The sequence below is a fragment of the Mustela nivalis genome (genome assembly GCF_964662115.1).
Source record: "Mustela nivalis genome assembly, chromosome: 3".
Taxonomy (NCBI): domain Eukaryota; kingdom Metazoa; phylum Chordata; class Mammalia; order Carnivora; family Mustelidae; genus Mustela; species Mustela nivalis.
In genome coordinates this window covers 56,399,623-56,420,996 of record NC_139022.1, presented here as the reverse complement: position 1 = coordinate 56,420,996, position 21,374 = coordinate 56,399,623, and the positions used below count along the sequence as shown (strand labels likewise).

The following is a 21,374-nucleotide window of genomic DNA, read 5'->3' as shown; positions in this document are numbered from 1 at the left end:
TTTTAAGAGAAAAGAGACAACTATTAAGCAGTATAAATATTTCGTATATTGAAGATAAGGTAATTCCTATAATTGTTATCACATACAATTAGATTTCTAACTCTTCCCATGAATTTCTCAAATATTTGAAATATTTGGCTCCCAAATTACTGTTTAATAGTTTTTTTTAAAAAAATTGATAAATGCGAACAAACTGTATTTTTTTTTCTTTCTGATCATTTGGCTCTGTTGTATCTAACTTTGCATGCTCTGCTTTTTTTTTTTTTTTCTTTGCCCCCTTTCTCACTTCCAGGAAGAGAGCCCCCTGAGTGTGTCTAGCCCAGAGGGTACTGGTACCTGGCTGCATTATACCAGTGGTGTGGGTACTGGGCGTCGAAGACGCAGATCAGGGGAACAAATCACTTCTTCCCCTGTCTCCCCCAAATCATTGGCTTTCACATCCAGTATTTTTGGCTCATGGCAACAGGTTTTTAAACTTTACTTCATTAAACATTTTCCTACCCGCATTCAGAGCAACAAATAGCTGTCTTTGAGGACATCTAATCCCTTATATTTAACATCAGAGTAAATCCTTCTGTATTTTAATTTTCCGTTCACTTAAAAATAAGCTTGTGATACCTGACAATATTTGAGAGAAAGAAACCTCTTACATTGCATGTGTTTAGGATTTTTATTGGAAGGATTTTAAATATCCAGGATTTAAAAATTAATCAATAAATTTTATATTCCTGGAACTTTAGTGTGTTTTTAAAAAATTTTAAAAAGGAAAGATACCTTTTTTGGCATAGTTGTCCTTCAAAACATTCAGAAACAAAATTATGTAATTTGATGGTAAGAAAATTTAATGACCTTCCCCTCCATAATTGAAAAATTAGATTCCATTTGGAATTTGCTGAGCGTATGAACATTTTTTAAACTATCAAAATTTACGTGGTCCTGTGTTAATTAGCAGGGTATACCTAATATTAATTTATCTCTCCTCACTATTCCATTATCTGGAAGTATTCTAATATCCAGTGTGGGGTTTTTTTTGAGTTGTATAATATTTTAATGCTCTGTTTATATGAAGATGCAATATATAGGTACCCATTAGTAATATGGGCTGAAATAAAAGGACTTCAGAAGGACTTTCTGTGATGACATTTGGAAATTTAAAATAATAGAATTTTCTTGCTTTTTTTTTGCTTTAAGAATGGAAGGTCTGCTGTTATACATGACTTTCCCAAGAATTTCAGCAACTTCCTTTTGGAAATATAATGCATTTGATTATAGGAAAAGGGATTATGGTATCCATTAAGGCTGTGAATATTTAAAGGTTACTCTGATAAAGCCCGTGCATGGATCAGTAATTGTATGGTGACCTCAACAGTCTCTGTCTGTCTTTTCTTTTGTTTGTGATTGTTTTTCCCCCCTTCAAATACAGGAGCTGTGTAAGAGTGGGCATTTGGCTTCTTTTAAGAGTGAAATTATATCAATCTATTAATTGTTTCTTTTCATCTGTCTTGTTTCATACATGATATTTCATTCTGAATGCCTGCTTCGCACCACTTCATTGCAAGGACTTCATATGAAATGGACTCCCTTCAGAAGGGGATCTTGCATGATCTTTCATGTTTTATGTACTTCTACTAATATTTATCATACAGCTTATTAACCTTTGTCTGTCTGGAACAGGCTTCAAATGAAGTATGGACTTTTTAATTGATTTAACTGTTTTACCTCATTTATTTTGCTTTGCTTCTACAGGTTGTATCTGAAAATGCTAATTACCTGCGAACACCAAGAACTCTTGTGGAACAGAAGCAGAACCCTACTGTAGGTACGTGGTCTAAAGGGAAATTATATTCCAAACCTTCTTCAACTCCCTCTTTTGCACATACGTAAAATTTCAGTGATGAAAGCATGACCAAATGCTATGCTTTAGTTTTAATCTAACACATACTAATTAAAAAATATTGTACGACTCAAAGTATACAGTAAAGTTTCAATAGAATGAACGAGGAATAGCATTTAATTTGATTTATAACTATTTTGACTGTCTGCAGTGTGAACTACTTAGTCCAGTTGCCAATGCTAGTTTTTAATCTTGTATTCTATAAATCAAAATCCCCAAATGTTTTAATTTAGGAATGAAACTTTATTCTCCCCAGTTGATAAAATTGTATATATGCTATTGCAAACAAAAAAGAAACTTCTACTAAAAAGAAAAAAAAAAAGCTTCTTTTCTGATTAAAAAAAAAATTTTAAGTGGGAGTGTTTTAAACCCTTTCTTGGTATATTGATTTTCCTTTTGATTATCTCCTAAGGAAAACCAAAGCAAAACTAATGCATAAGTGCAGTTGTTATTCATTATTGACCTATGGAACGTAACTAGTTCTTTGCAAAAAGTGTTGCGAAGCAACATTGAAAAGGACCTTTCTAAACTTAACTAGTTTTAAGCTCGTGGTTGGTAAACGATATGAGGTAATGGCATATAGTATTTTCTCTATAAATACTTGTCTAAATAGGCTTAATAAAGCATGAATAAGGTTCAACTTTTTATGTACTTTGACCTGCATACTAAGTATATGAACTCTTTGTTGATGACTATTTACTTGGGGATCTTCTTTAGTTAATACACACAGCTAATGTTGATAGCTTCTAATATTCCCACATTATCTTCCTTTATGTATCATAATGTATTTGATAGAAATTTTTTTAAACTTTACCAAGTGGTAAAAGTTTTCCTTGGGTATAAAGATTTTTGCTACAAATTAAACATTATTTTATACTGGCTATGTTTTATTTGCTAATAATGTGTTTCATGGGGTCTTATTAATTAAGATCTGAAGTCATTTAAGTATTAGAAACTTAAGGTGATTTAGGCCTGGATGACCTACAAGGAATTGTTCTCACATGGTCTTCTCACAGATTAGTAATTTGCTTTATTTTGTAACATATACTGATGATTCTTAACTCAGGGGTATCAGAAAAGATTCTTCATTTATAGACATACATTAAAAAATACTGATCTGTTATGACTAGACTTGTGCTAGGAGAGGTTTTTTATATGAACTGCTCATGCAAACTGAATCCCTTATCAACCTAAACTAATTCCTGTGGTAGTATTTTTAGTACTTTTAATATGTATATGTCTAATTATGGTATAGGTATATTATTTTCCTCAAAGGCAACCTTTTACCCAGTGTTAAATACCTTTATTTGTACATACAATAAATGGTGGTGGTGATTATATTAAAGTTGACATTACAAGTGAATTGTGAGTCTATTGAAGGCACTGCCAGATAAGTGTGGTAAGAGCCATGTTATTGCATGCTGCATGAATTCCCATTGTGAATGGAAGAACACCCGTTGTGTATGTATTTTCTCTAACTCCCATCAGGGTCTCACTGTGCGGGCCTGTTTAGCACCTCGGTGCTCGGGGGTTCTTCAAGCGCACCTAACCTACAGGATTATGCTCGTACTCATCGTAAAAAGCTGACTTCTTCTGGCTGCATAGATGGTATGTGCACATATGCACACACAGATTCATATGCATACCCACGCACACACCCATAAACATACAGTACTTCTCAAAGGCAAGCCTAAGTCCACTGACTGATTCAACTGGAATCCTAGCTCCCTTTGATGACACCTAGCGCCTAAATGACAATCACTGCTTTCTTGTCCATAGCTTGGATCCGTGTTTCATCAGAATTAATTGTAGTTAGACACACAGTACTTATTCAATGACTAGTTTGTTGAAATGTGAAATTTAGAACTGCATCATATGTATTGGTCTTATGGACAGTAAGTAAGCCATATTATAAAGAATAAGTCTTTCTCTGATCTTTTAAACTTTTATTCATTGTTATCCCTCATTTTACTTATTGACAGTGATCTAAATGAAATAAAGTAAACAGAACGTTTATAAGTAGAAGAAGATATTTTGGCAATACTTTTATAAAATAAACATAGGATGAGAATATTTTAGAATCTCTAGTTGGAGAGCCTCTCACTCTTGTTAAAATACCTTAAGTGTTAATATTCAGATTGTCTTTTGAGGCTCATGGAAGCTCGTGCCTGTTAATAGGAACATTTATTAGCCCTTTCAGGATTAGCTTTATTTAAAATGTTTTCTCATATATCCACAAATTTACTTAAGTCAGCAAAACATGGATTTACCAGAATTGCTGGCTCATCCCGCTTTTCTTTCTTTTGTATATTTCATTAAACACTTTGCCTCTATCATCAAGCCATTTTACTTTTAACCAGTACCCTCTCTCATTCCCTTCTGCATGTTACCTAATTCTAACCTCCTTATATATTTGTTTTTTCTCTCTTTTTTTAAGTGTTCTTCTTTTGGTAGCTGTTATGAATTTCAGGTACCTGTTTTTCTCTTTCTCAGACGCCACACGCGGTTCTGCTGTTAAAAGGTTTTCTATCTCATTTGCTCGACACCCAACCAATGGTACGTTTTGCTTTTATTTTAAAAGATATTCCCCTGCTTCATCCTTTTTTATTTTTCTTTTATTTCAAACTGTGGGGTATACAGTATCATTCATTTCTTCATTCTTAATTTCAGTTGGCATATAATTCCAACTTACTCACCTGAAGCATTGATACTGTCTAGCTCCCCTTTTCAGCTGTAATTTACATAATCACTTAACATCACTCATCAAACTTTTAAATGACCACAATGATGATGAGTTTTAATACTAAATTAGCACCTAAAAATCCCTTCTAATTTCTCAAGTGATCAGTCTACACAAATTTTAAAAATACAATTAGTATTCTGTTTTCTTTTTAATTCTTAATCATTTTAATTTTTTTTCCTAATTTGTTTTCTGATCACGTGGTTGTTTTATTTAGTTACTTAAAGAAATACAGAGACACGCTTGTCAAATAGCCAAATGAGATGTGTCTTTGAAAAGTTCTTGGGAACTAGGAGATGCAGATTTCACTGTGTAACATCATTTATCTGTGGCTCTTTGTCTAAAGTAAAACTGTGTTTGGTCTGGAGCAGTCTGAAAACTTCATCTAGCCCTCACTTTGTTCTCATGTGGCAATATGGCAATATGGTTTGCTATGGTGAAGCAACCAGTTTTGGCGTTTTTTTGTTGTTGTTGTTGTTGTTTTTTTTGGTACCACTGTTTTTTGCTAAAATTTGGAGAACTCACGATAGGAAGAAGACTAAGCTGAAAATCTAGAAATCTAATTCAATTAAATTTCTGAGGCTAACAATAAAGTGTTTCGTGCCCATTGTTGATAAACTGAATCCTTGCACTACTACTGCTTTCTTACACAGAGCTTGTTCTTCTGGGACAAAAGGGATTATTTACTGATCATTTTAAATAACTGAGGATCAAAGAATTTAAAGGAAAACATACAGATTTTTGCTTTTCTTCGGAGTGAAGTTGCTTTGGTCCCCTAGAAATTTTTTTTTCTTTTTAACTGCAAATAAATCTTTCAAAAACTCGAGTCAGGTCTTTCAAAAACTTCTATGAAACGAAAGGGTTAAACACAGCTTATAGTCACTCTCCCCTGTCTGGATCCTTTAACAACACACTTAAGTAACACTTAAGTAACACTTCCTGGAGGTGGAGTAAGAAGATCTCATCCTCAAACAAGAGAAAACTTGGCCTTAAAGCCTAATGTGCTTTCCATCCCTTGTAGCTCTTTAAATGCTACTTTCTGAAGAAAAAGATCCTTACTTGATACAGTTGCAGCTTCTAAGAACCTCTTAGAAGAAAAACCAAAGTCACAAGAAACACAGAAGTCACAAAATCCTAAGAAGTGACATTGCAGGTTTAAGACTGACTGTAGTTTTTGTGCGGACTGCTTATGTATTTATAGCCAGTATTGCAAGTTTTATTTATAGGAGGAATCTGTGTTTACTGAAGCTTTAAAAAAAGTTTGTGAAATTTAACAGAAACTAGAGTAACTTTATATTCCTTTGGCCGAGACTTTGGCTAAGACCCCCACATGTGGGTTTTCCACATGTGTGACTTAATGCATGTAAAATGCATTCTTTTCAACTCTAGAAATGTTTCTTTCGGGTTTTCAAGATTCTTTTTTTTTTCTTTTTAATACTGTGTTGTCTTATCTGTCCTATGAATTGTCATTTGACTCTTTCACTTTTTATTTCCCCTAACGTTTATGTTATTTCCATCTTAATACATATCATGGACTTACCCCTCCCTTCATCTTTAGTTCAAGGAACATGGTGAAACAAGTATCTTCTGACAGTGCTTTACCTTGTTTTCTGGGCCTCTGTGCAGAACACCTACACCTCTATAGGTGCTGGTCCGTTTCCTCTGTGGAATGTCTAGGCTCCAGTGGTATGTTTTCATAGCTTCTAAACATGACAGCAGGGTGGCTTTTTAAATTGCTGCGCTAACCCTTTCCTTGTGCATTAAATGCAAAGTTTACTAAAGATAAGTGGGGAAATATGTCACCAGAGGAACTTACTGTATTGTTATTTGCCTGTTAGGAAATCCAACAGGCAAATGCAAGGAAATAGTTGTTACAAAACATTCTGACTAGAGGAGAAAAAAAATCATATCGTTAAGTTTCGTGTAATGCCAAGAAAGGGTTTGCGTGTATTTGCATGAATCCTGTACTTTAAAAAACATAATACTTGTGCAAACCTAATTTTTTTAGTGCTTAATTTAGGTGCTTTAACTGCTGTTACGGTATAGTTTCTCTTTTGTTTTGTTTTTGAGTATATGTAATGTTACGTCATGCTTTGGTTTGCACCTGAAAAATCAAACAAACCGGTTTTATAAACCTTCTTCTTATTTTCATAGGAAGACTCCATTCTCTTTCAACCATACTTTCCCTACTTCAGCCAAGACTTAGGCAGTTCTCGGGTCACTCTTTCCTCCCCAAATTAAGTAAACAATCAGCCAAGTAAAATGAGCACATGCCTATTGAAGCAGAGAGTTTTGCAGTCTATTTGAGTTTGATTTTTAATTTTTATTTAATCATATTAGCCTTTATAGAAAATCTTAATTTAAGTGTTAAAAGTATTTCCTTTGGAGGAAAATTAGTTCGAATTTTGCAAAGAATAGCTGCAGAAGGACCTATTATTTCAGTTGTATATGAAAGCAATTTTAAAAGCCATTCCGTTGAATAAAGTTTAAATGAACAGGCTATTCATATAAAAAGCAAATAACCTATATCCTATTTATTAAAAAAAAACTGTATTTAAGCATTTTTGTTTCACTGATGGTATTAATAATATATATGTGCATGATTTGTTTCAAGGAATTTTTGTATTTCTGTGCCATTGTTGAATGCAAACATGTCTGTATTTTGTATTGCTTTTTACTTGGCTTGACTTTACTCAACTAGCAATTTCAACAATAGCATTATTGAGTTAATTCAAAAAGGTAGGTAAATGTTTTCAATTTTCATTTTCAGCATAAATGAATGAATGTTGTTTACAGGTCACACTAGAGAGTCGTTGGCCTTGGTATGACTAGAAAAGCTAATTTAAATCACTCTTCACAAGTAATTACAACATAATTATTCTTCAATAAGAGGTTAATTTTAGCATTCTGGCATCAGGGACACATTATGGCATCAACTTATTCACCTTTCAAGTAGACCTGAAATTTTAAAGTAAAAACTGAAACAATATAATGTTTTCTGCTTCTCCCCACCCCCAGGTTTTTTCCTTTAAGTATCATTCTTAAATTTTACCAAAATATAGAATGAAATTGTGTGCATGCTATACTATGTGATTACATTTAAAATGAAATCTTTGTCACATCTTGTTCCAATCCCATATTGCATAGCATCTGGCGTCATGACTTCAGAGATCTCGTGTGTTTGCATGTGATAGATTGGAAAGACCTAACCCGCATAGTTCGAAGCAGTGGTTGTCTTCCTTATGTAATGATTTTTTAAATATCCATATTTTTTTCTTTCTTTTTTTCAGGCTTTGAATTGTATTCCATGGTACCATCTATTTGTCCTCTAGAGACTCTTCACAATGCCCTGTCTTTAAAGCAGGTGGATGAATTTCTTGCTTCCATTGCTTCTCCATCAAGTGAAGTTCCAAGGAAGACCCCTGAAATTTGTAGGAAAATTATTTTATTATTATTATTATTATTATATCATTTTGTGGCAGTAGATACTATCTGAATATAAAAAGAAATATAATAACAAACTCAAGTAGTAGTAGTGAATAGAATTTTAGGAGAAAAGGGGGTATAGAGGAAGATTATTTGGAATTCTTTAGTGTAATTACTATGCAGTGTGGCGCTTTTCGTGACTCCTCCCAAAAATCTTTCTCCTTCCAGAAAGGAAAAAGAAAAAAAATCTAAGACCCAGCAATAGGGATGCCTGGGTGGCTCAGTGGGTTAAAGCCTCTGCCTTCGGCTCAGGTCATGATCCCAGGATCTTGGGATCGAGTCCCGCATCGGGCTCTCTGCTCAGCAGGGAGCCTGCTTCCTTCTCTCTCTTTCTCTCTCTGCCTGCCTCTCTGCCTACTTGTGATCTCTCTCTCTCTCTCTGTCAAATAAATAAATAAATAAATCTTTAAAAAAAAAAAAAAAAGACCCAGGAATAGAAGTCAACAGTATAGAGTTGTGGTCTTTTTTTATTTTCATATCGTGTATCATTTTATAATAAGCTTTTTAAAAAATTACAAAATATCATTTGTCATTAACCTACACAGGCACACATGCCCATCCCCACAACACCTTTGATAAGTAGTCATACTGACTGAGAAGGCACTCTGGACTAAAGAGAACAGATTAGGACGGAAGGGTTTTCAAGTTACATTCCTCAGAAAATATTCTGAAAATGTTCATTCATTGTATGAAGAAAAGGGATTCATGGCTCAGGAAGTTTTGGAAACTATTTATTATATTCCCCCCTCCCTTTAGAGAGATAGAGTTATATTTGTGTAGAAATAGCTAAGATTCTTCTGTCAGGAAAGCTGTATACCTAGATTTTCCAAAACTTATTTTTTGAAAAAACACAATTTTGGTGACATATTCTTCAGCACTGTTGTAAGGGACATCATTTTGGGAAACCTGTAGAGCTACCGTTTTGGATGTGAGAAGTCAGTTGACCGCTATCATTCTCAGCTCAATAGGATCCGTCAGCATGTTGGAACTTTAGGAAGCATACAGTTTGGGGAGAGCATGCTCTGCTCTGTTAAGAATCTTGCTGGGGTTAATCATATCTTTGGAAAGTCACAGTCTTTCAATGTATACTTTTCTCCTTTTTGTAAGTTGCATACTGTAAATCTGTTTCTCTGAAGAATGAAGCTGGAGGGCTTGGAATGAAAGCCACTTTCACGTGTTGCTGGGTTCTCTTCTCTGGCTACCACACTGTATTATTCTAGAGAGTTCTGTTCACATTGTATTCTGTCGGAATGGTGCCCCTGCATTTCTGCAGTATAGTGGGCTTCCCTTTTCCTCCGCTTCTGGTAGTAGAAGTCAACATTGAATCATTAATGATAATGGAGAGATATCGGGGCATTCTAAAATACTTTTAGAAATGGTTTTAGGAAGTAGGTTTTAATTTCAGAATTTTCATATGAATTATTCTGATTCTGGGAACTAGTAATACTGCAAATGAAATAACTTCTCCATGAAGTCAAAGTTAGGAAAACAAAGTATGTTCAGATTCCTTTCTTTTCTGTTAGGTGATAGAATGGACAGTGCTTTTCCTCAGACTGCATTAGAGAACCTGAATGAATTCTCATTTACCCTTTACCCTCTTTATACTTGATGTTTCACTTCTTCCCTGGGCTAAGGTTTTATGATCTTAAAATAGAGATGAAAGAAATATTCTGATTATTAAATTAGAACTTAGGATAGATATCAATGTTAGTTAGACTTTAGAAGATTTTCAGTGAATGACTTAAGGAAAATAGCAATAATGACTTCTGGGTTTTTTTGGAAAGAGAATTGTGGAATATTTACAAAAGGATCATCTTTGAAGGTGCATTCATTTCTGTGATGCTGTTACATTATGTTGGCTTTATTTCTGGGGTTAGTGAGTTCAGTTCATCAGAGTATATTATTGAGGTATATTAATGAAAAGAAGGATATCAAATTCCTTTTCCAGTTCAGATTAGCTCTTCTCTGAATCATGGATATAAGTTGTACCCCAACCTGTAGCTCTCTTAAAATTTCCTGCCATTGCTTACTAAGGGGACTAGAGGAGAACGTAAATACAGTTAACACAGTTCATAGAAGTGGATAAACCTTAGAGTCCATCTGGTTCTTTGGTCTTCAGTCTGTATTCCCAAGAGCTTTTGGAAGTTCCATGAGGACGACGACGCTGAATGGTTAGGCCTTATGTCTTGCATGGCTGCTTCAACCAGAGTATCTCTTTTCATCCATTTTGTTTTAAGATTTCATTTGGGAAAAATTTACTGTTTAAAGAAAAAAACTTAGAATACCCATTGAGGAAATCAAGCAGTTAGTGGTCAAGCAAGACTAAAACCCAGGTCTTCTAAAGTATATGGTTTTTTCATTCTTTTTGAATAGTAAAGAAAATAGATGCCAATTAAAAGTTATCTGACTTTTTATTTTTTAATTTATTTTTTATTTATTTTCAGCATAACAGTATTCATTATTTTTTCACCACACCCAGTGCTCCATGCAATCCGTGCCCTCTCTAATACCTACCACTGGTACCCCAACCTCCCACCCACCTGCCAATTCAAACCCCTCAGATTGTTTTTTAGAGTCCATAGTCTCTCATGGTTCACTTCCCCTTCCAATTTCCCCTGACTAACTTTTTTTATTTAATATTTTATACTGTAATTGCAGAATTAATAATAATCATAGTACATTTACATTACTTATACTTAATTCCCTGAACTGTCAAGGAATTTGTATCATGATGTAGACTATATTGATTTTGTGCTGTTTATAATAAAGAAGCTGACATTGTTAATCCTCTGTCACTCAGAAAGTCTTTTTCCTCACTTAGGACAAATTTAATTCCGTGCTAACTAGTAGATAGCTTAAAATGGGACACTAACAATATCTGATGGGGAGGAGGTGTGGAAATGCTAATTGGATAAGTTAAAAGAAGGAAGTTAACAGGATGAAAATATGCAAGCGGGAAAGAGCTTGGTAGCAATGTAGTGCCTTACATGGTACTTTAAGGATTTTTTCTTCATTTGTGTATTATGTCATTAATGACTACTTGGAGCTTCCACCAATGGGATTTATATTCATTCAGTGTAGATAGATATCAGCCATCTAAGGCACAGTTGGTGTTATTGGCTCACATATTTTTCAGAGACATGCTGTTTATTGCTATCAGGTCCTCCCCCCCAAAAAAATCACAAAAACAGGCAAATCTGTATTTTGTTAACTCTCCACCTCCTTTTGGTTGGGAACTCAGAAGCTCATGCCAGTAGCTAACTGGTTCTGGCCTATCCTTCCCCAGAGAAGCTTATTCTTAAGAATTACCCCTACGTTTCCTTTTTACACCTCTTAATTGCCCCACCTTGCTTAGAAAGAAAAAAAAATTCTTTAAAATTCCCTTGCATCAAGATAAATCTCAATTAGGTAATAGAGTAAGACAATTTGATTTATTACTTATAATCATATTAATTTATTCTTAACCAGAATAGTTTAATAGACCATAGTGTTCATGAATTATCTATCCCTGAATCTCCACCTCATACCTCATATTTTTAAGGGAAAACAATTTGGCACCCTGTCTTTTTTTTTTTTTTTTTTAATCAGGCAATAAAAGTGTCATAAGCTCTTCACCATCCCTTAAGAATCTGAGTTTCTGTCAGGGCAGGATAAAATTATGTCTTTTGCTCTATTCTTGTTGGCATACCTTTAAAGATTTTATTTATTTATTTGAGAGAGAGACAGTGAGAGAGAACGTGAGAGAGGAGTAGGTCAGAGGGAGAAGCGGACTCCCCATGAAGCTGGGAGCCCTATGCGGGACTTGATCCCAGCACTCCGGGACCATGACCGGAGCCAAAGGCAGCCGCCCAACCAACTGAGTCACCCAGACGCCCCATGGCATACCTTTAGTAAATACTGTTAAATGCTTATTATTTACAATAGAAACAAAACATCTATTTGGCTAAGAGCATGAGAGAACTTTTTATAGGAAAGATGATTTTGCTGAATTTACTCTCTAAACCTTACATTGTTTATTTTCTCCTGTAATGTATATTCTAAAGTCCACTAAATATGTCATTAGAAACTTCTAAAATGTAAAGACTTGGCAGGAAATTACTGAACTGCCATATCTGTTGTGTTTTTTTTTCTTTCAGCCTCTACAGCTTCACGTTCCAGTCCAGTAATGAGAAGAAAAATAACTTTAAATACTTATACGCCTGCAAAGATCCTCCCAACACCACCGGCTACCTTAAAGGGTACGAAAGCAAGCAGCAAGCCAGGTTAGGACTGCTTGTGAATTTATGATTCTGTATAGCAATCAGAGGAGTAAAAATAGCTTGCTTTTTGGGGTTAAAATCTATTTTTACAAAAGATCATTACAATTCCTAGAGTTAAAAACTGTTATGGTAGTCCATTGATGTATTTGTATTTTTTTTCTCTTTTGGCTCTCCCACCCCTGTATCTGTTAATAAAAATTATTTCATACTTACATGTTTCTGCAAACTAACTTATGAACTCTTTTTGCTTTTCTTTTGAGTCTAGGCATTATTTTAGTCCTTTTATATGAAATTTTTTTGTCTTCCTTTACAGTGTCTTAATTTTCCATTCTCAGTCTAATGGTAAGAATACCAAATTCAACTATCTTTTATCAACTTTTTTCTGTTTGTTTCCGTGAGTGTGTGTGTGTGTGTGTGTGTGTGTGTGTATGTGTGTTTAAGATTTTATTTTTTTAAGTAATGTAATCAGCCTAGGGCTTGAACTCACAACCCCAGGATCAAGAGTCATGCTCTACCAACTGAGCCAGCCAAGTGCCCCAACTTTCTTCTGTTTTTAGTTTTGGCCATATTTGATTGTGTGATTGATCCTTCCTGAAACTGTATCTTATTCTGACTTCCACAGTGTACTCTGTCTTGGTGCTCTTTACCTGTATCTGATTCTTCTACTCTTCTTGTTTGAGGGTCCTTCTTCCTACTTTCCTATACTAAATAAGGACATTCAGCTGTTCTTTTTTTTTCTTAACCTATACTTCTTTTCTTCAGAGAATTCTAGGCAGCTCTGAGTTTTTGACTGTATCCTCACTGGAAATCTCTTAATTCTTTGCCTCATGGTAGTGTGCTCAAATATTCTTTTGGTTAACAGTTTGTGCTTGGGAGTGGGAGGAACCTAGATTAAAATCTCAACTCTACTACTTGTTAGTTATATGATCTTGGGTATGTTACTTAACTTCCCTGATTCTTGGTTTCATAGTCATAACATCAAGGTAACAGTGCCTCTTAATGGTTGTCAGAAATGAATCCAATAATATTATAAAGTACTTGACCTAGCAGTAAACACTCACTAAATGTTAGCTGCTGTTATTGTTACAGTGTTGCAGACTATTCTCTTCACTTCCCCCCAAATAAATCCCTGTGATACTCAGGTCATTTTTCTTCTTCTAAAATGTTCTCCCATTACTTCCCACTCTTGAAGACCCAATCCAGCCCCCTCCACTGGTGATATATTTATAGGATTACCAAAACAAGAGCTCTGATGACACTCTACTTCTGACTTGATATTTATACCTAATTATAGCTCTGTCAGATTATCAGGCTTTAATAAGTTAAAGACAATATCTTAAATATATTTAAACTTAGTACCTTCTAAATAATCAGAATATGCAGGTATAGACAACTGAAGTCTTAAATATAATCTTAAATATAAAACTTAATATCTGAGTATCTTAAATATAAATTATGGTATATTCCATATGTAACTCAAAGCTAACACATATAGTTTTTTATTATGCAAAGAGCTTTTTTACTCTTATATTTCTAAACATGGCCCATGGCCATGCCATTATGGATGAAAAGTTACAGAGAGGTTGTGACTTACTCCTGTTCACATAACTGTTAATTGGTAGACTTGAATACTCTTTGAATCATGGTACATTGTTGTTTTCTATATATTAGACACATAATAAATGCATTATTTCATAAGCATTTTTAAATAATGATGAAATGGTATTGTATTTGACTTTCCAAATATAAGCCACTAAAAGCCAATATTGCATTTCTGGGATAAACCTTACTTGGTCATGATGAATAATTTATTTATATGTTGCTGAATTCAGTTTGACTTTGAGGATTTGGGCACCTGCATTTGTGAAAGATAGGGACTGGTCTTTAGTTGGGTTTTTTGTTTGTTTTCTTTGTTTTTGTAATGTCTTTTAGATTTTGGTATCAGGTTGGTTCTGGCTTCATGAAATAATTTGGGTAGTATCTCTTCCTCTTTCTATTTTCTGAATGAGTATTTGTAAGATGGGTATTTCTTAAATTTTGATAGAATTAATTTTGTTTCATTTTAGTGATGGCTTTGATAACTTGCAGTTTTCAAGGAATTTGTTCATTTTATCTAAGTTGTCAACTTTCTTATTACTTTATTATCCTTTTAATGAATGTGGTAATAACTTCTATAATTCATGATACTGATAATTTTTGTTGTGGGTTTTTTTTTTCTTTATTATGCTTACTAGGAAATTATCCATTCTGTTGGTGTTTTCAAAGAGCTAGATTTTAGCTGTTTGTTATATATTTTATTGATTTCCACTCTTTAATATTTTCTTCCTTCCTTCTACTTATTTTATATTTATTTCCTATTTCTAGTTTCTAAATCACTTTTTGTGAGACATTTCTTCTCTTACTATATAAACATTTAAAGCTGTAAATTTCCCTCTTTTAGCTACACCTCACAAAAGTTAAATTTTATTTTCATTCTCATTCAGTTAAAAATATTTTCTAATTTACGTTGTGATTTATTCTTTGAGTCATGGAGTATTTAGAAACATATTGGTTAATTTCTAAATATTTGGGGGGTGGGGATTTGATCTTATTACTAATTCCTTGTTTCATTGCATTGCAATTACAAAACATACGCTGTTTTGTAACATACACGGATTGCAGTCTTTTAAATGTGAAACTTTTTTATGGCTTACCATTTGGACTTGGTACATCTTAAATGTATCAAGAACACTAGAAAAGAAATTTTATTCCATAGTTCAGTAATGTAATGTTCTATCAGTACCCATTAGGTCAGAATTGCTGATAATCATATTCAGATCTTCTGTATCTTTACCATTTTGAGGGGTGGTAACAAGTGCATAGGAGAAAAGTTTCCTCACTGTTTTATCAGTTGCTTAGAGAGCAGTTTTCACTCAACTGTGGAATTGTCTGTTTCTGCCTTTAATTCAGTCAGTTTTTATTCTGTGCTTTGAAGCTTTTTTATTATGTACATATATATTTGATATGACTTCCTAATGTATTGACTCATTTCTCATCATGGAATTTCCCTCTGATTCCTAGTAATGGTTTGTCTTCAAGTTTATTTAATCTGTTGTGAATTTTGCTACTTCACATTTCTCATGCTTACTGTATGCATGAAGTATTTTTACAAATAGTCTGTGTCTTCATTTTTTTTTTTAGTATAACTTTTTTATTCAGAAAATAAAACCCAAAAAACCAGAAATGTTTTCCAACCATACACAGGAGAGGTTTGTGGTGGGGGGATGTCTGTCCATCTAGCCCCAGCCCCAGCCCCCAGCCCACACCCCCAGCAATAAGGGGTGTGGGGTAATGGCCCCCAAAATAAAAATGGTGTTATCTGTATGTCTGGGAAGGAGAGGGGTGCAAAAGCCATGGGGAGTGGTGGGGGGCAAGGACAGATGAGGTCAGTACTGGGAATGCCGCAGGTGGGAGGCCACTTCCATAGTATTTCTTGTTGATCATACCACCATGGACACCTTCTTTGCCCATCAGCAGGACTAGCGTCTTGGCAGTCATGGTGACAGTGATTTTGAAAGTGGGGGTTCCACTGGTGCTCTTGGTACGAAGATCCATGGTAAATTCCCCGTCCTGTCTGGCCTCTAGGTGTCAGTCAGTTCACGAAAAAACTTGACCAGTCTTTGCCAACCCAGGACACCAACCTCCGCTGGCATGATGCTGATGAACGTTTTCCCAGGGACAGCGGCCCAGATGGAGGGCAAGTCCTTATAGGCCACCATGGCAGCGTCCTGACAGGTCCTGTCCGCCATGAGGTTGTAGATGTAGGTGTTCTACCCGGCCATGGCGCTGCTGCTGGGGTCCATGTGGGCCCCTGAGCCTCCGGCTGGCATGCAGGGGGAGGCAGAGAGCTCAGGGCGCGCTGCGGTCCGGACCTCGGCTCTGCTCTCTGCTGTGTGTCCTTGAATTTAAGAAATTATTTTGTTGTTGTTGTAGGCAACATACACTTGGCTTTTTAAAAAAAAACCCATTCTAACAATATAGTCGAAGTGTTTATAACTCATTAACATTGTAATTATTGATATGGTTGGGTTAGATCTACTATTTTATTATATTTTCTGTTTGTATATTCTGATTGTTATTCTTTTATTCTTTTTTGCCTTGTTTTGTATTAATTTAGTATTTTTTAGTATTTTATTTTAACTTACCTATTACCTTTTTAACTTTATCTTTTTGAATTATTCTTTTATTGGCAGCTATAAATACACATCTCTCACTTTTCATGGTCTACTTAGAGATAATTTTATACTCAAAATGTGGGAAGCGTTGCAACTATAGGTTTGTTTACCTTCCTGTCCTCCCATCCTTAACACACAAGTTATCGATGTGTGTTACGTCCACATGTATTATAAAGGCTATAATTTAGTGTTGGAATATTTGTTTTAAGTAGTCAGTCATATATGTATTTTAAAGAAATTAAGAAGAGAAAAAAAGTCTTTTATTTATCCACTGATTTAGCCATATCAGTTTTTTTTTTTTAAATTTTATTTATTTGTCTGACAGAGAGATTACAAGTAGGCAGAGAGGCAGGCAGATAGAGAGAGAGAGGAAGCAGGCTCCCCGCTGAGCAGAGAGCCCGTTGCGGGACTCGATCCCAGGACCCTGGAACCATGACCCGAGCCGAAGGTAGTGGCTTTTACCCACTGAGCCACCCAGGTGCCCCAGCCATAGCAGTTTTTCTTCCATTTTCCAAGTCTTTGTTTCCATCTGGTTTTGCTTTCAACCTGAATCTTTTTAGCATTTCTTATACTGCAGATCTGTTTCTGTATTTGAAAAAGTCTTTATTTCACCTTTATTCCTGGAAAGTAGTTTGGCTGGATAGATACTTCTAGGAAGAAAGATTTTTGTTTGTTCATTTGTTGTTGTTACTGTTTTCAGCATTTAAAAGGTGGTGTTCCGATTTTCTGGTTCCCGTTGTTTCTGATAAGAAGTATTTGCTAATTTGAATTGTTCCAGTGTATGCTGTGGATTAATGAATTATTTTTTTTCTTCCTGCTTTGAGTATTTTCCCATCTTTGACAAAGTCTCAACAGTTTGACTATGGCAAGCCTGCCCAGGACTTTTTTTTTTTTTTTTTTAATAATTTGGATTGATGTTCACTTTTCCCTCTCCATTCTGCTGTTAACCTATCTAGTAGATTATTATTTCAGATATTTACTTATTCTTTAGTTTTAGACACTTTTTGATTCTTATAATTTTTTTCTCTTTGTAGATTTCCTATATTCCTATATTCTTATTCATTATAAGCAATCTTTTCCTTTGTTCTTGAGTATAGTTAAAGTGCTTGCTTTAAAATTTTTGCGTAACTGATCTGGCTGATCTTGGGATTGGTCTCTATTAATTTATCTATTCTCAAGAAGAAAGATGTTTTCCTGTTTTTTCATACATTGAGTAATTTCGGATTGTCTCCTAGACATTATGAATGAGATGTTGTATAAACTCCAGACTGTTATTTTTGTTATGTTTCTCACATCGCTTCTCGGCCTTTTGGCTAAGATCAAGTGTTGTTATGTTTCTCACAAGACTATTGAGTTGTTTGGGTTCTTGTAAAGCAAAGAGTTAACCTTGACGGAACTCAGATTGAAAACTGTGTCCCTTGAAGTCATTGATAGCTCACATTTCACTTCATTTCTTTTAGCCTCAGCTGGAATTCTTGGTGCTTACCCTGCTCATGCCATAAATATGATCAGGGTTTATACAAAAAATGGGGGGCTTTCCCTTTCTGGGATCACCCACCTGACTTCAAGCAGCTGTAGTTGTTCCAATATTTATCTTCTGGTTCTTAATGCTAAGAATGAGTTTTATGTTGGAGTTTTAGTCATTGCACATGGTTCAGACTAGTTACTCTGGATACTGTCCTCAAGCCAAAAGCTTTTTTTTTTCTTTTTCTTTTCTTTTCTTTCTTTCTTATTTTTTTTTCCTTTCTTTTTTTTTTTTTTTTTTTGAGAGCGACAGCTTGTGAGCCATGAGCTAGGGGCTGGGCACAGGAGGTGGGGGGTGGCTGGGAGGGTGGGGAACAGAGGGGTAAAAGGAGAGGGAGAGAGAGAATCCCAAGCAGGCTCCACACCCAGAGCAGAGCCCAATGTGGTCACAACCTTGAGATCATTACCTGAGCTGAAATCAAGAGTCAGGCACTCAACTGACTGAGGCACCCAGGCACCCCATTGTTTTTAAGGCCAGAAGCTTTTTCAAAAATGTATGTGTGTTGTGGGGACTCAGCATGGGTTTCCTTCTTCCAAGTGTTGATTTTTTCCATTGTATGCCTGCTTTTGTTTACTTTGCAGTGTCTTCAAATAGTTGTTTTTCATATTTTATCTTGAGTTTATACTTGTTATCTGCAGAAGAATTGGTGTGGCAGAAGCTTCCCATCTGGACCGGAAGTATAATCTGGCTTAGAATAATTTTTTAGCAACTCATTAGGGCTTGATTTTCATTTGGATATAGAAGGATGAATTCTCAATCAAGACTGTCTATATTGGGGCGCCTGGGTGGCTCAGTGGGTTAAAGCCTCTGCCTTGATCCCAGGGTCCTGAGATCGAGCCCCACATCAGGCTCTCTGCTCTGCAGGGAGCCTGCTTCCTCCTCTCTCTCTCTCTCTCTCTCTCTGCCTGCCTCTCTGCCTACTTGTGATCTCTCTCTGACAAATAAATAAATAAGATCTTTAAAAAAAATGATGAATAAATTAGTTTTCTAGGAAGAATGTAGAGTGAAAAGAAAATTTTTGGGGAACATGGCCCATTGAAATTACTTTTTTGTATTAGTGTTGAATTCTAAAATGTTAAAAGGTTAAAGATGCTCTATTGAATGTTTATAATGTTTCATTTACATCACAATTATAAAGTAATTATTTTATCACTTAGCAGTATTATTTGAACATGAATTCTTGTGAAAATCTAAGCAATAGTTTTCTTTTTTTGTATAGCTACCAGTGGACCTTCTAATGCAGTTGTTCCTAATACCTCATCTCGAAAAAAGAATATAACTAACAAAACAGAAATGCATGAACACAAAAAGACCACTGGGAAAAAGAAATGAAATCTTAGCAGAAGCTGGAACTCCTTAAATATATAAAAGTCACATGTTCAGTAGAAAAGGACACATAATAAACGTTGACTGAAAACTGTCAAAGCAAGTAGCTTATGTTTCTCTTATACATCTCTGAATTCATTTTAGAATATGTTAAATCTAGAGAATTCTTTGTATATATTCAGGTAAGGAACTTTTCTCATGATCTTGAAATGTTTAAGACAATGTTTATTAACATTTTATGATACCAAAAGTTATAGCGATGTAGGTCTGTCATTCTTAATGTTATGTTTACAGTGTACCTTTGATAAAGACAAGGACAGAAAAGCCTAGATAGCTTGTACCAGTGTCCCACCAATAATGCTGTTTACTGAAGAATCTGTGAGGTGACCTCTATATCCACTTTCATTTTCATGGGATTTTATCTTAGCTGTGAAAACCTGTAGCTTGGGTTAGAATTTGACAGTCAGGATTACTGATGCAGATTTCTTTGAGTGTATTTCCAAAGAGATTTCATTGACCATTTAGATTAGAAACCTTTTCCCCCAATTGTTAGAATTACATATATGCTGCAATATTTAATAACTGGAGTATTAACATATGGGTTATTTTTTCAATCTGTGCTTTGAGTTTTTTTATTGTATGTTATTTAAAATATTACATATACAGCTGGAATAACTACACCTTTATGCACATAAATTTCTTATATTAATTTGTAGAAAATATTTTCTTTATATATTTCCTTACCATAAGGTGCTTTTGCTCATCAGGAAAATTTTGCTTCATATGTTGGGAAGAAAGACATCTTTAGGGTTTTTTTTTAAAGAGATATAGTTGACAAGTTTATAAATGTTACACTTATTTTCAGAGTTCTTTTTAGATCTAAGGAAATCAGTTCAAAAATGGGTATCATTAATGTGCGAAAAATGTCTGAATTCTGTAGTTGGTAGATATTATCTATAGCACCTTTTTAGCATTTCTACTATTATCTCTAGTGTATCAGTTGGTCTCACTAAGAAAGCTTAAAGATAGAACATTTGAAATAAATGCTCTTTTCAAATGATTAGATTTTGAAAGGAAATTGAGATCATTGTTTTGTGATTTCATCTATGATGTGAAAAAATATTTATTATCCTTGGTGCTTTCTCCCCCCAATGCACAAATAATTATAAACCACTTGAAATGACTTAAACTGTAAACCAAACAGTACAACCTGATAAGAATTCCTTGCATTGCCAGTCAGGTCACTTAAATTGCTAAAGCTTTAGTTTGAAGCTTATGTTCAGGAAATTACTGAATTCTCATATGAACACATCTATTAAAATTTTTCAGGAGACTCTCCTAACTCTAGATCATCATCTAAGAATTGACTTTTAGAAAATAAGCATATTATGTGTTAGTTTTAAAAGTACCAGATACAGGAGTCACAAATATATATAATTAAACAAGTTTATATACTTATATACTTTGAATGTAATTGTATTATGTGGAGACATGTCTTGTAAACAGTTGAATGTACCTAAGCTTTCTGTATGTGAAAATGTTAATGTGCTCAGTGTGGGAGTAAGAAACTCCTTTTATTTTTTAAGTGGAACTGAATTAAAATATTTTATTTCCAGTATCAGAGTGACTTAAATGACAAATTATTTTTTATTCCTATTCTTTATCTTTCCTTTTAGCTTTCAAAATAGAAGTAAATGAAGAAAACTATTATTAAACAATGCTATCTTAGTTGTGAAATAAAACTTGCTGTTGGCCATACACATTGCAATATATTTCCTAGAAATTAACTAGAAAAGTTCAGCATAGCTCACTTTTTCCATTTTTATACAAGAACTGTGATTTGACTGTAGTCACTAAACTCAGTAATATTTTTGTATAGACTGGACAGTCTTATTTCAAAGAATCTTAATCCTTTTCTAAAACAACAAAA

The 21,374-nt window shown here is 34.5% G+C and overlaps 1 protein-coding gene and 1 pseudogene across 43 annotated transcripts in view; one reads left to right on the top strand and one right to left on the bottom strand.

Annotated features, from left to right (window-relative positions):
- Positions 1 to 21,062, top strand: part of PPIP5K2 (diphosphoinositol pentakisphosphate kinase 2) — a 78,064-nt gene extending 57,002 nt beyond the window's left edge. For 8 of the 42 annotated variants that reach the window (XM_082723760.1, XM_082723789.1, XM_082723793.1 and 5 more), the window contains 7 exons: positions 293 to 466; positions 1,747 to 1,819; positions 3,383 to 3,502; positions 4,388 to 4,450; positions 7,925 to 8,065; positions 12,257 to 12,382; positions 19,338 to 21,062. In XM_082723760.1, the coding sequence (XP_082579886.1) occupies positions 293 to 466; positions 1,747 to 1,819; positions 3,383 to 3,502; positions 4,388 to 4,450; positions 7,925 to 8,065; positions 12,257 to 12,382; positions 19,338 to 19,450 (810 nt within the window). In that variant the 3' untranslated portion in view covers positions 19,451 to 21,062. The remainder of the gene's footprint in view (positions 1 to 292; positions 467 to 1,746; positions 1,820 to 3,382; positions 3,503 to 4,387; positions 4,451 to 7,924; positions 8,066 to 12,256; positions 12,383 to 19,337) is intronic. The other 34 variants (XM_082723764.1, XM_082723792.1, XM_082723761.1 and 31 more) reach the window with 11 other exon arrangements.
- On the bottom strand, positions 15,147 to 16,639 carry LOC309861912 (profilin-1 pseudogene; annotated as a pseudogene). The gene is made up of 2 exons: positions 16,571 to 16,639; positions 15,147 to 16,188 (listed from the first exon to the last, which is right to left on the bottom strand). The product of its transcript is annotated as a profilin-1 pseudogene (transcript).
- Positions 21,063 to 21,374: the final 312 nt, after the last annotated feature.